Genomic DNA, 13,883 nt, shown 5'->3' on the forward strand with positions numbered 1-13,883 from the left:
TTTCTTGGTTTCTGCCACACAGTTATATGGTGTTTGGAAACATTTTCTCTCCGACAGTGTGGTCTGATGTGAAGCCTGGGCCAAGCCGACACACTGAGCCAGAGAACAGAGCTGCCAAACACAAGCCAGCCAACAGTGGAAATGATAGATGTGATGGTTTTAAGCCAGGCAGAGGGGTTATTAACCATCAGTGGGGCATTATGTGTTATGTAACCATTTTTTCCATTGCAGTTTTATGTTCAGTCTTTTTTTTTTTTTTTTTCAACCTAAATCTCTAATCCTGCTGGGTTTTGTTTTGCCCTCCCTCAGGGGGAATGTGGAAACTTCATCCGTCTGATTGAGCCATGGAACCGGACCCACCTGTATGTGTGTGGGACAGGGGCGTACAACCCCATCTGCACCTATGTGGACCGAGGACGCAGGTCACAGGTAACCAAAGACACAGCCAGGCAGCCATGGAGACACTGTGACCTTTACTCTCCACTTCTTAAAGAACCATATCTGTCAATCAGTCTCGGATCAGAGAGTCTCCTTCTGCTCTTGCTCCTCAGTTTCATGCACTCTGCTTTTCTTCTATCATTTTCTGCCTCTTAGTTTTCATCGATTTGCACGGTTTCACGGTCTGGAGGGTACAAAGAGGAAAAAAAAAAAAAAAAAGCTCATGGCCAGTCCTCCCCAGATCTCCATTATTATTGCAAAATTGCTGTCGGGGAGGCACCTAAGTGCCACCGCTTAGAGATTGTTGCAGCAACAATCTTCTCTTGCTGCTGGGAATAGCATGTTGACAGTATATCTATAGCAAATGTTCCCTCCTCGTAGACCTCCCTCCCTTCCTCACCTGTTTATACACACCAGAGCCTGTGGCCTATCTTTCTGTCTGGCTGAGAGCCTCTGAAAGGCCATCATTACTGATGGAGCCTCTCATCCATCATCAGCCTTGTAGCTCAGCCCTCCCTCCGTCCCTCCCTCCATCCCTCCCTACATCCCTCCCTCCATCCAGCACGACGGCCACGCAGAGCTGCAGCAGCTGCCGGCACCGGCTACAGTCCACACACTTACACTCACCAGTCGGCCTGTTTAGTCTCACTGTTCAAATGCAGGGTTCAGATTTCAATGTAAAGGTCAGTCAGCCTCTTGTCATTCAGCTTCTCCCCTAAGGCCTAAAAGCTATGTTGCTTCACACTGTAAAGATTTTCCTCAGTAAGAGTAGATGTAAACAGAAACCAGTTGTTCAGAAATTCTTCCACTTGGTACACAGAGGGCTTCACACATTTTTAGTCCTTAGTTGACTCAAAGTTTTTCCCTTTACTGGAAACATTTTCTTTGAACTGCTGTTTGATGCTGTTTCAGAACCCACACATTTTGGAAGAACTACAGTACTTAGTTTAGGAGCATGCTTCAGTCAGGCTTGTTGAACGTTACTAAAAACCATTAGTTTATTCAATTATTCATTATTCAATTAAACCATATCAATATTCTTCTTCTATATTTGTTTTAATATATTCCATTCTTCACTTTATTAGACACCACTGAAAGTCATGCATTTTTTCAAATGTTGGTTGTCTCATTTTGTTGCATTCCCTTTTCTCTTGTCTTTCCCTGGAGCTGCATGGTTTATGCATGGAGTTTGCAGCTGTGTTTGCATGACACTGAGTCTAATCTAATATGGCTACTAAATGATGGATGTCACCCACCAGGCTCTCTTGTTCTCTTCACTCCACTTTGACCTTCAATTTGATGTTTTTATGTTTTATTTTTATTTAATTTTATTTCAGAATTTTTCATCTTCGTCGAGTCTGGTCCTTCTTTTTCTACTTTCCTATTTTTTTCTTTTCTTGTTAATGTCACAGGCATCATCAATTTTTGAATTTACAGTAGAATTGATCTGGAATCGAATGTCGGTAACGAGATGGCCCACTGTGCCATGTCTCTGTTTTAGGGGTCCCACTACCTACAGGCACCCCAATCTGGAGGGAGAACAAGTCGGGCAGCAGACTACAGCACTACATCAGAGCCCTTGGAGGCCAAGGTGGGCAGAAGGGAGTTTTGTAAAGGCTCTTAAGTCTGGTGCCCACCTGGAGTACTTTTTCAGTCTCAGCTGGAGTAGTGAGGATTACATACTGTTTGTCTGTTTTTTTGGGGTTTTTTTGTATATAAATACATGTGTGTATATATATATATATATATATATATATATATATATATATATATCTCGGGTTATTAATTCAGCTCCAAAAGAGTTCTACTACTGTCAAAATGTTCACTACGAATGTGTTTCTTGTGTGGGGAACATACTTCCCTGCAGTAGCACTCGACACAAGAGTGCTTTGTAAATGTACTATTCTCATGCCAATGGAGCCTGTAATGGCTGCTGAGAGTGATGTCATATGTAGACACACAAACTGTGATAGGACCAAAAAAAATCCTGCACACCGTAAAGTCAGTTGTACTCACTTTATTAATGATGTTTCAGTCCTCAGACCTTCATCGGGTAAACACATTTTCATCACTACACATATTTTCTTATCTTCTTATTATCTTGTTTTAAAAAAAAAAAAAAAAATCCAAGAATGGGTTACGCACACAGCTTCGACATTGTTCTGCTTCCCCTTTCATATTTCCTACCTGTCAGGCATCATCAGCCAGCTTTGAAGTGCCCGACTAAAACTCGCTGCAGACACATACCCAGTGTTGACACAGATGTTCAAGATGTCCTCTTGCACTGTGGAATAATGAATTCTGGTTCGAGCCACTAATATCAGAAGCATGGTGGATGAGTTTTGGATTGCTCTCAGCATTTTCCTCCACCTCTCCATCTCCCTGATAACTGGCTTTGTGTGCTTTTTGTTCCCCTCAGCAGATCCAGCAGTGCTGTGAGAGCCTGTTGTTCAGTGCCTGTAGGGTCACAGCAGCTCACACCTCGTCATTGTTATTTTGTCTCTCCCAACTGATCACATCATTAGTTTGATGCTGCTGCTGCCATTTAAAACTGCTTATTATAACATCTAGAAGTGCCTTGTACATGCTGCATTAAAACAATAACACACACAAAACAGATTCCTTCAACACAGTAAATCTGTTACCAAATGAGAAGAGAAAACAAGAGAGTTATTTATGATGTTTTTCCTAATTCTTACCGTTACAGGAATATATTTTCCGACTTGAACCTGGTAAAGTGGATTCTGGGAAGGGAAAATGTCCTTATGACCCCAAACTTAACAGCGTCTCCGCTTTGATCAGTAAGTACCTACTCTTTTTTTTTTTTCCCTTCCTACGTGTTCAAACAACTCTAAATACTTATCTGTGGAAAACAAAGAAGTTTTGCAATACGTCTTTGGCTGTAATCAGTTCAGTGTGTGTGCTCACCTCAGAGGGATCTACATTATTGAATTTAAATATATTCTTTCGGTTTTTGATAGTGTTTACTTAAAGAAAATCTATTTTGTTGGCTACAGTATGTGCCCCACAGTAATCAACTCCTCTGATTATGATTGATGATTTTAAATATCGTGCTCATATTGTGCACTAGGGCAGCAGGTGATACTTGTTTTCATTATCGATTAATCTGTCCATTATTTTCTTGATTAGTTGATTAATCATTTAATTGAAAGTGATCTTTAAAAAAGCCCATGTGTCATGGTTTGCTATGGCAGACACTTTTTGTTAGTTTTGTTTTATTGTTATATTGTTTTATTTTGTAATAAGGTTTCCTTGTGTGTCTCAGTGTTTTGCTTCCTGTCTTGGTCTTGTTTCTGTGTAGTGATTGTCTGCCCCGCCCTAATGTGTTTCACCTGTGTGCAATCACCTTGCCTCCTGTGTCTATATAGTCTTTGTGCTCCCCTTTGTCTGTGTTGGTTCGTCTGTTTAGTTCAGGGTTTGTTCACGTTGTCTGTTCATGTCTGTTATTTTGTTAAATAAACCTGTCTGCACTGTCCCCAATGTGTTGGCTGCTTTTGGGTCCAACTTACCTCAGCCAAAGATAATGAATTTATAATCATATAAAACAAAGGAAATCGGATGCAACCAGGGAGGTTTTGGCATTTCATCAATATAGCCTATTCACTTATTTGGTCAAACTGATGTGTGCACTCTCATGTCAGTGGGTGGTCTTTTGTTGTCAGCAGCTTACAGGTGGTCAAAAACATGGCTGTTGATCAGTGACCCGCTGCACTGCATGTATGCTTGTGTGTGTGTGTGTGTGTGTGGGGTGGGGTGGGGGGGTCGGACAAAGACTCTCTCTCATGTCAGCTCAGTTCCAGCTGACCCGAGCAAAACTGTAATACCAAGAAAATCAGCAACAGGTTTTCTTACACAATTGGCAGGGCAGAGACATACCACACTGACACAACAGAGGAAACTGGAATTTCCCTGGTTTAGGTGTTAGGAGATGTTGTTCTTCTTTCACACTACTATTGCACTCACTTACCTCCTCAAAATGTCACTTGTATAGACAGCAGGAAATCCTAAACTCTAGCTTTTTCTCATGCAAGGCAAATGGAGATCAGGAGGTTTCTGTCTATGCAGATGTCAGACATGATAGCTTGGGGTCTGTGTCAAAATCTGAAGCTAAAAACTTTGCACTAGCAGGCCTGATGGTGATGCTGAACGGCTAGAATATCAGGCTTTCACTGCCCCCTCACCTATACGCCATGAATGCAGCTGACATGAAATTGGCTGTGGAAATCCAGCTGTCCTTTCAAATTACACTGATTGACCTAATGAGTGTGATATAAGTATGATTACAGTGTAATTATGAGGTCACCCTTTTTAACCCAAATGTGCCATTTCTGACACAACTGAACCGTGTTTGATGAGAGTTTGAAGTATGATGTATATCTGTCCTGTCATCATGTGGAGTTAAAACTTTGAATGGCCACAGCCACTGTTCGTGCCATCAGTCTGATTTTGAGGAAACCCAGAGGGGTGACGCAACGTTTTAATAACCTTTCAATCAGACTCGGTCGACAACATGTTCTCTAATTTAACCATGAAATGGTTTTCATCCGACATGACTTCACCTCTGCAACACCTTTCCTTCTTTTCTCTGTGACTGACAGATGGAGAGCTCTATGCAGGAGTCTACATTGATTTCATGGGAACAGACTCTGCTATCTTTCGTACGCTGGGGAAGCAGACAGCCATGAGGACTGATCAGTACAACTCCAGATGGTTAAACGGTAATGGCTCAACTCACGGCTTGGTCTGCACCCAGCATTATTTCTTTCACTCACTCACTCACCTCTCTCCGCATCATTTTTAATTTATTCCTCAGCTCCTTAAGAATGTTTGCTTTAATGTCTCAGGAAACATCCACCACATGCAGCCTCCACACATTACCCAGCGTATCGTCCATTCCTAGGGTCTTCTTGGAATGAGATTGTTGATCTTTCCAGCTGGCTCCACATGACCCACTGATCATTTGACTCGAAGCATAAAATGCACTGCGCTAATTGCTGATTGCATGCCTGTGGAGTCTGAAGGCAAGGTCAGTAGTTTAGTAGCAGGGGGAAATTACTGAATGTCAATAATGACTCAGACTAGCCTCTGCTCTCCAATGAACCATGATTGTCACAGCACTATAAATGCTCGTCGGTTGCTTTTGGTTGATGTTGCTGAATCAATCACTCCCACCCCAACCCATCCACCCATTCCCCCACCCAAAAAAAAGGGTTGCTGGCTCCCAGATTTTCCTCTGACCCTGTTGCCCTGACAACAGTCCCCTGGTAGTGGTACACAGAATCGGGACACCTGAGTCCTGCTAATCAGCCATGTGGAATCTCTTTCCCCCTCCCCCCCATTACATGGTTTCTGGCTACCCTCCCTCCTTCTCCTCCTCCTCCTCTTGGTTTTGGTTTGTCCCCATTTGGGTCCCTGATTGGTCACAGTGGGGAGGGGCACCCTGTGTGTCCAGTGGTGACCCAGTAAGTCAGCCAGTGGGAGCGCACTGTGATGCCATATTGAGCGTTGTCACTAGGAAGAAATTAAGGGGTGCGTTTACAGGAGAACAATTAGAGCACTGTTCCAGGCTCCAGGCTAACAGTCTCTTTGTCAGAGTTTCTATGATGCCTGTGGCTGAATCCAAATCTTCATCCTTTAGACTTGCAGACTGAAGTCATACACACTGTGACTTGTTCACTGTCATCATGTCAAGTTTGTGAGGGCGTTAGGCCCAGAGAGGCAAAGATACACTATGTGCATGGATGTTTCCATCGATGTGAGTTCCCCTGCTATGTAATCCGTTTCAAAGTGGGTTTTTTTCCCGGGTCTACTCGTTCATCAACAGTTAAAGAACAGGTTCATATTTTTCATGTTTGTCTTAAAAAACAATATTCAGGTAGTCATATTTACAGTTTTTACTTGCTGTTCATACTGACTATCGAGAGATCCCTTCCTGCCACTAAGTGATGTAAGACAAGATCCACAGTCCTTGTTTTGTCCAAAAATATATATAGTTTAGCTAAAGATTGAGTATGTATCTTCCAAATTTACAGTATGCAAAATTCCCTGTTTGTGTTAATATTCCTTCAACTCAGCTCAGCAAAGAAATGCTGTGCAGAGACATGCAAAGGCATTTCAAACTAAATAGACTGTAACTTTGGAAGATATCCACTTGATTTGTCTTAATTCAGACTGTTGAAGCCGCATGTTAGCTTTAGCTTAACTTCAGGTCATCACAGTCAGTATGGACGGAAGGAGTGATTACAGCTACCGGAACGTGTTTCAGTGTGCATATGGGCATGTGAATTTTGTTTTAAGACAGACTTGGGAATCTTTTAAATAATTGATAAAAAAGGATGACGGTTGATATGCACAGAGCATTAACTATTATATTATATTTCTTTAAATTAAATTTTTTCTTCTTCCTGGATGGATATGGTTATTCCTTACTTAAGCACAGTCAGATGTATATTGCTATAAATTGTAGTTAATATTTCAACCAAAGTCTGTGCCCCAAGCAGATGCTCTAGACGTCTGTGCTGCATGTGCTGCACAGCCAGTAATGCTCTCTCCGTCTTTCTTTCTTTTCTACAGATCCCACATTCATCCATGCACACCTCATCCCAGACAGTGCTGAGAAGAATGATGACAAGCTCTACTTTTTCTTCCGCGAGAAAGCCTCCGAGATGGGCCAGAGTCCCATGACCCAGTCCAGGATAGGGCGGATCTGCCTGGTGAGTTATCGCAACCAGTCAGCAAACCTCATGTTGATCGTCACCAGTGAAAGGTTTATATGTCTCCATAATGGTTAGTTACAGCCTGTTGCCTGTTTCTTCATCTCTTAGAGAACCCGAAAGAAAGTCCCCCATGATCACCAGTAATTGCTGAGCACGAAAACGTGACACACACCAACTACCAGTTAGAAAGCAAAATCTCTGCTGTTTGCCTCAACAGTTAGCTTTGTGAAGCATTCTGTTATTTTTGTTCCTCTGAATGAAATGTTTGAGCGGCAGAGTTTACTTTAGTCCACATCTGTGTACATGCACTGACATACATACAAAGCCAGAACCTTGTTTACTTAGTGATGTATTGCTGTGGCTTGGAGTGTTGTTTTTCACCAAAGACAGACGAATAATGACACGGTGTCCAAAACTTTCAAATCATCTCTACATGGACTTTAGAAAAATGTCTCTCAAGATGCTCCTGTGTTTGCTAAATGTATCCCTAAAGAATGTAATTTACAAGAAATATAGGCTATTAAACAAAGCAAAGAGTCTTCAGTCATGCTTGCAGCTCTGTGAGGCTGTATTTAGGCACAGCAGTGCTTTGAGCTAAATGCTTACATCAGCATGCTTACATGCATATAATGACAATGCAAGCCTGTTAGCGAAACAAAGTACAATGTTAGATCAAACTTTTTCGCAAGTCACCCTCTGAAGACCATGAATATCTCTACTCTCTACTAAATCTCAAAGTCTCAAAGTTGTCGAGATATTACATAACCACGAACATCTGTCCAAAATCTGGTGCCAATCCAAATTAGATGAGATACTATGTCACTGAATAAGGAAAACATTTGACCTGCTGGTGATGGATCAACAAAGTCATTAAAATTAATTCTCTTGGAAGCTTGAATATCTGTCACATATCTCATGGCAGTCCTGATAGGATAGTTAATTCTGAACATAAATGTCAACCCGCTGGTGGAGCTACATGAAAAGTCAGAGACAGTAGGCTTCATCCTCTAGGGACCACGAACGTCTGAACGAAAATTTCATGTTAATCCTAAAACGTTTCGACAGTCTGGACCAAAGTCCAGTGAACCGACCAACTGACATTGCCCTCCCTAAAGCCACGCCGCTTGCATGGCTATTAAGAGCAAAACAAAACATCTCCAAGTCTGGAAGAGAAAACATGCAACCCTTCTACCAAAGACCACAATACATTTTAAAAACAGATTTCTTCCCTATTCTATGTTACAGTAGATAAAGATAGACCCAAAATGTATTTCTTCCACCCATGCAAATCTTTTGGACTGTGTAATGTCTGTTGAGTTCCAGCCCATGAATCATTTTCCCAAGGCTTGAATCTCTACCTCAGTAGTAGATGTTGGCTGACCTCTCGTGCAGATGGGCCAAGCTGAAACAGAGAGCTGATCTTTAGTCATAGAGGTCCAATAACAACAGACCCAGTGCAGTTAGTTTGGACGGTTGTTTTAAACAGCTGTTAGTCAGACGTTGGACGGACTCTTCCCGCTGAGGCGGATGGATGACTACTGTGTGTCTCCGCCTTACAGAATGACGACGGCGGGCACTGCTGTCTGGTCAACAAGTGGAGCACGTTTCTGAAGGCTCGACTCATCTGCTCTGTGCCTGGGGCCGACGGCATCGAGACACACTTTGATGAACTAAGTGAGTTTGAATCATTGTTTCCCTCTTTTAAAGTTCTCTCTCCATACCTGACCCTATCAGAGGATCTCTGATGCTTGCTTTCATCTCTGGGCATTATGCACCCCATCCCCTCGCCACGTGCGTCCATCTTTTTGTCCATTTACGCTCCAGTCAGCATTTATAATCTAAAAGTTGGCACGTCTTTAAACTTTTTCTCACAAGAGACAAATTGCAACCACTTAATGTGATCGATCTATACAACTCAGGCAACGTATAATACATCTGCTTGGAGTTAGTATTATGCACATAATGAATACGTCTGTGCCCTGAAAAAGAACTTGGCAGAGGGAAAGTGAGAATTCTTACATGACCGTGTAACCACGACAATGTAAAACAAGGATCTCCAGATGGACGTCTTGTTGACAGATTCTGTATCAACAACTTTCTCATTTGCAGAGTTCTCTTCACGTTTGCTTTGCATACTTTCACCATGATGTTAATCCACATTAGATTTTGCTGCCGTGTGTAGGCCAACAGCTTACTGTGCTGTAGGGACACACACCCAGCAAACCAGCATCGAGCACGTCTCTGCTTATGTACAGCAATACTGGGAAGAAACCCAAGGAAGCTGCGGCTTTAGATTAAGGTATCACTGACTCATACATGTTAATCTTGACATGTATATTCCTTTGAACATTAACATGGCTCTTGTACAGTAGGCGCCATCCCAGAAAGGTGCTGTCCTTAAAGTAAGACTGTGATCGTTCTGCTTTCGAACACCATCAACATGTTTTACAGAGAATCTTTTTTTTTTTTTAAAGCAATAGACAGAAAAGCAAGTACACACACACACACACACACACACACACACACACACAATCAAAGTAATGAGCAGCCGGGATCAGTCTGACCCCCTGTGGATCTTCGCAGCCTGTCCATCACTCACATGACTGACAGGATTAAGGAGGGATTTGTAGTATCCTTGAAATTATAGTGACTGGTGGTATGAGCAGAGGATCTTTCACTACTTTTCTCCTTGTTTTTTTGCTGAATTTGAGGGAAAAAAATGTGCTCTCACTAGGAATTAAAAACTCAAATTCACACACATTTTCATGATACTTCAAAATTAATTATCTATCAAGTTTTAAGTCTTCTTTTTAAAAAGAAATAACATTAAAATCAACTCACAAAAAAAAGACTACCTTCTTTATGGGGAGAGTGTGGAGAGGGAAGTGGTTGAGCTGACAGATGTCACAAAACTAAATAGTTTGCATTAAATGAGTCCAACACTACCAGTTTACATTTCATGCCACAAAATGGGGAAAAAAAGAAGAATTTGAACTACACTGTAACTATGATTTGTAGCTGTTGTTATGAGACTATAATTATCTTAAAATTAACATAATGAAATGAAACATGGGGCTTACTGTGTATACAGGACCCTGACACAGCAAACCACACTCAAAAAACTAATGCAGACAAAGGCAGACTGATCAGATGCTTTTATTGCCTCAAATCTTCAGTACAGACGAAGGTCAGCAACATGCGCACACGTTTCTTTTTATTTGTCGGTTATAATTGTTTACATTCAGATCTTATCCATTTATTGTGATTGTATTAAATAATTCACCCGCTAATTGTGCATCAAACACAGCTGTGAGGTGAATGTATGATAACACCTCTTATTTCTACTCTGATTCGGCTTTGTAAGTTGCAAATGTATGTTTTGCATTAAGAGCACTCAGTGTCAGTGACAGAGGAGCGCTCAGAGCTGCTGCACTTTGAGTCTGCACACATCGCAGCAGGTCATCTGTTGTCTCAGTGCGGATGAGCACTCGCGGTGAGGTCACTGTGAGTCCTGAGGTGCGGTGCGACATCCCACAGCTCTGTGGTCGCCCTTCCCACAACCACAGACAGTCTGCTAGAAATGTATTCTGTCTCCAGTCCTGCTGTGGTCCCGATGGAGGCACCGGCAGAGGCATCAGAGTGGTTGCATGAGGACTCGTGGGAGAGAGCGGAGTGCATTCACATGGTGAAGCTGAGCCGAGGCTAACAGAGGAAAAAGCATTCAGTGTTTTACCCAGGGAGAGGAGGATTGTAAAGACAGAGGGGAAAGAGACACAGAGACGCGAGAGAGATGAAAATGTCTGCCAGACAAAAACGAGAACCAATGTGTGGGCAATAAAGTTTTATTGCCTTTTCTGAAATGTAATTACGCAGTGAAACGTTGTTTTTTCATTGAGTTATTTTTTTATGTCATTGTAGCCCACAATTCCCAAAACCCTTTCATTCTTTATGAAGAAGTTTGTTGTTGGTTTTTGTTTGTTTTTTTTTTCTCTGTAATTATTCCAAGTGGACATTTCAACAGAATATTTTCGGTGCACATCTCTTAGAGAGCTTGACAGTCCTTCCTTCCATCCCGTGACTATTCACATCTTTCACCCTCTCTTTTGTTTTTACTGTTCACAGCACCTTACTTATCCCCAGTCTTTGTGTTCAGAGATGTTTCTCTGCTAATGTGACGCTGCGAGTGCTTCACAGACTCCGTCTGATCTGACACATCAGAAACAAAAGTTGCTGTGACGCAACTCGTTCCAGTTCTCGCCTGATTTATTTCTTTTCTCTTTCACTGCGCTCACTCTGTAGCCAGGAGGTCTGTCAAACTGGCGTCAGATGGGTTATGAATTTCTACTTTGTTTGCCAAAAGTTAATTTTTGCTTTAGTGTGCAGCCATTACCTGTCATGTTTGTACTTTGGCATGTAGGGAGATTTTTAAAACTAAAACTCCTGATCAAAAGGGAGTTTGTGGATTTTGCAGCTTTGCAGAGTCAGAAATGATGTTTTTAAATAAGCCAATGTCAATTTAAGCCTCCTGCCTGTTTATTTTGTGCGCACTTGATAACGCCAAGGGCACAAGGATCAACATTTCACCGTCAGTTCCAAGGGCATAATTGTGGCTTCGCGTTTAGTTCTTTGTCTTTTTCTCAAGTTCATTCAGGTGATATCTGAGAGATAAATATGAGAGGGCGGCTCTGCATTCTTACTGTGGTGTGTCATATTAAGAGCTTGACAGATAACCATGAAAAAGACCTCAGGTTATAAAGGAGAGGATAGGATTCCATGCCTGTTCATTGTAATTGTTATTTTTCCAAGGACCTTTTGACTATTGATAATTGTTGTCCTAACTGTTCAAGGCCATTTGAGACAAGTGGTCTGAGCTCACTTCACTAGTTTCCCACTGATGCAAAGATATAAATGGACCTACGTGTTGAACTGAGGGTGAGGTGTTATTCTACTCAACCTGTCTACTCAAAATTTATTTCAGTTTTCTTCCTCATTGTTTTTCCTTGCACTTTTCTCTCATTAAGCCATCAGAGGATATGCAGGGTTCACAACTGCCTCAACCCCTACAGTCATCAGATGCATATGGCTCCTATTAAAGCCATGTTTCACCAGAGATCTCTATTTCACTTATATTCCCCGCTGAGACAGGGTAGTTTCAGCTGCGGAAGAGTTTGGGTTCAAGATCTCATTGAGGCTCTGGTAACCGCAATTCGCGAGGAAACTCTCCCTTAACTCCCCCTCGTAGGAAGCACAATAACATCTCTATATGTCACAATTACAGTTACTTTGGGTCGGAACCAGGTGGAATCTGGGAACTAATAAAGACTTTGATACGAGACGCAGACATTAATATTTACTTTTCTTTCACTGACCACTCATCATGTGATCGTTATTGTGCTTCTGAGGAAAAGTTGCCCTCTCATTATATTTAATATATTCACTCAAGTACAGTTTTTGAGGTACTATTTCTATTTTGTAGTATACTTCTTCTCCACTAACCAGAGGGAAATACTGTACTTTTTAGTCAACTACATTCATCTGACAGCTGCAGCTACTACGCAGATTGAGATTTTACATACAAACACACACTTGTTAAAGCGTTTGTAAGAATTTAACCAGTGGCTCTCAACCTGCTTTTCTTGGGACCCCTTACAAAAAAGCAGTGTTTCTCTTGTCATGTGTGTCAGGTGTCTCTGGATTTCTCCTCTTAACTTCTCACATGGTTTCATTTAACTGTTTGAAGGCCAAAGATGTAAAATTCTCAATTTTATTTCACAAGAAGATCAGAGAAAAGTTATATGAACATTTTTATGCGGCACAACTTTTCATCTTTCCTGCAACATGAATGTCAGATTTATGTTGTGACCCTTTGGACTATCCATCCATCCATCCATCCATTATCTATACCGCTTATCCTTGTAGGGTCGCTGGGGGGCTGGAGCCAATCCCAGCTGACATTGGGTGAGGGTGGGGAACACCCTAGTCTGGGACTAAACGATCTAACTTTATACAAAGTTGTTCAAACTAGCTCCACTCCAACCAGCCACAACAGTAAAATGCTCAAACGTATGAACGAGCTTTTCGAACGACACATTTTGCGGATAATACTTACTTACTTTTATTTAAGTAAAATTTGGGATACCAGACTTTTTCTTTTTAATGACTATATTTAAATTGTTTTATTGGTACTTTTATTTAAGTAAAGGATCTGAATACTTCTTCCACTGCTGCTTTTCCCGGTTTATTGCTGTGACTATAAATTCTTTTCTTTTTCTTCTAGGGGACGTCTACATCCAGCCAACTCAAGACACCAAGAATCCTGTCATCTACGGAGTCTTCTCAGTTTCCGGGTGAGTGACTGACAGCTTTCTCAAACTCTCTAACTTTCATGCAGTTTTGGAGGAAAGGTGTAATTTGGTTTCCTCCTGCAGTTTTCTATTCTTTTCCACTCAGCCTGAAGGTGTCAGCTCTCTCTGATATTGAAATGCTGTGTTGCGCATGCATGGCCTTGTCAGATTCAGGCTACAAAGACAAGACAGAAAGTGAATCTGGAGCCCAGAGGGAGTCGCGCTCCTCTGAGAGACTGACTGAGCCTGTAGTTCCTCATAGGTCAGGTTTGATAGTAAGTTGTCATTCAACACATAGCATTAAAATTCAAGGCAAACAAGCAGACATGTAAATTGAAATTCTGACTGCGCACAAGCGGGGAGA

The 13,883-nt window shown here is 41.7% G+C and overlaps 1 protein-coding gene across 2 annotated transcripts in view; it reads left to right on the forward strand.

Moving 5' to 3' along the window:
- Positions 1–13,883, forward strand: part of sema3fa (sema domain, immunoglobulin domain (Ig), short basic domain, secreted, (semaphorin) 3Fa) — a 52,045-nt gene that overhangs the window by 32,716 nt on the left and 5,446 nt on the right. For both annotated transcript variants that reach the window (XM_056391519.1, XM_056391527.1), the window contains exons 5-11: positions 310–429; positions 1,940–2,029; positions 3,146–3,239; positions 5,058–5,177; positions 7,033–7,172; positions 8,735–8,849; positions 13,453–13,522. In XM_056391519.1, coding sequence (XP_056247494.1) covers positions 310–429; positions 1,940–2,029; positions 3,146–3,239; positions 5,058–5,177; positions 7,033–7,172; positions 8,735–8,849; positions 13,453–13,522 — 749 coding nt within the window. The remainder of the gene's footprint in view (positions 1–309; positions 430–1,939; positions 2,030–3,145; positions 3,240–5,057; positions 5,178–7,032; positions 7,173–8,734; positions 8,850–13,452; positions 13,523–13,883) is intronic.

Source organism: Seriola aureovittata, chromosome 2 (assembly GCF_021018895.1).
Source record: "Seriola aureovittata isolate HTS-2021-v1 ecotype China chromosome 2, ASM2101889v1, whole genome shotgun sequence".
Lineage (NCBI taxonomy): Eukaryota > Metazoa > Chordata > Actinopteri > Carangiformes > Carangidae > Seriola > Seriola aureovittata.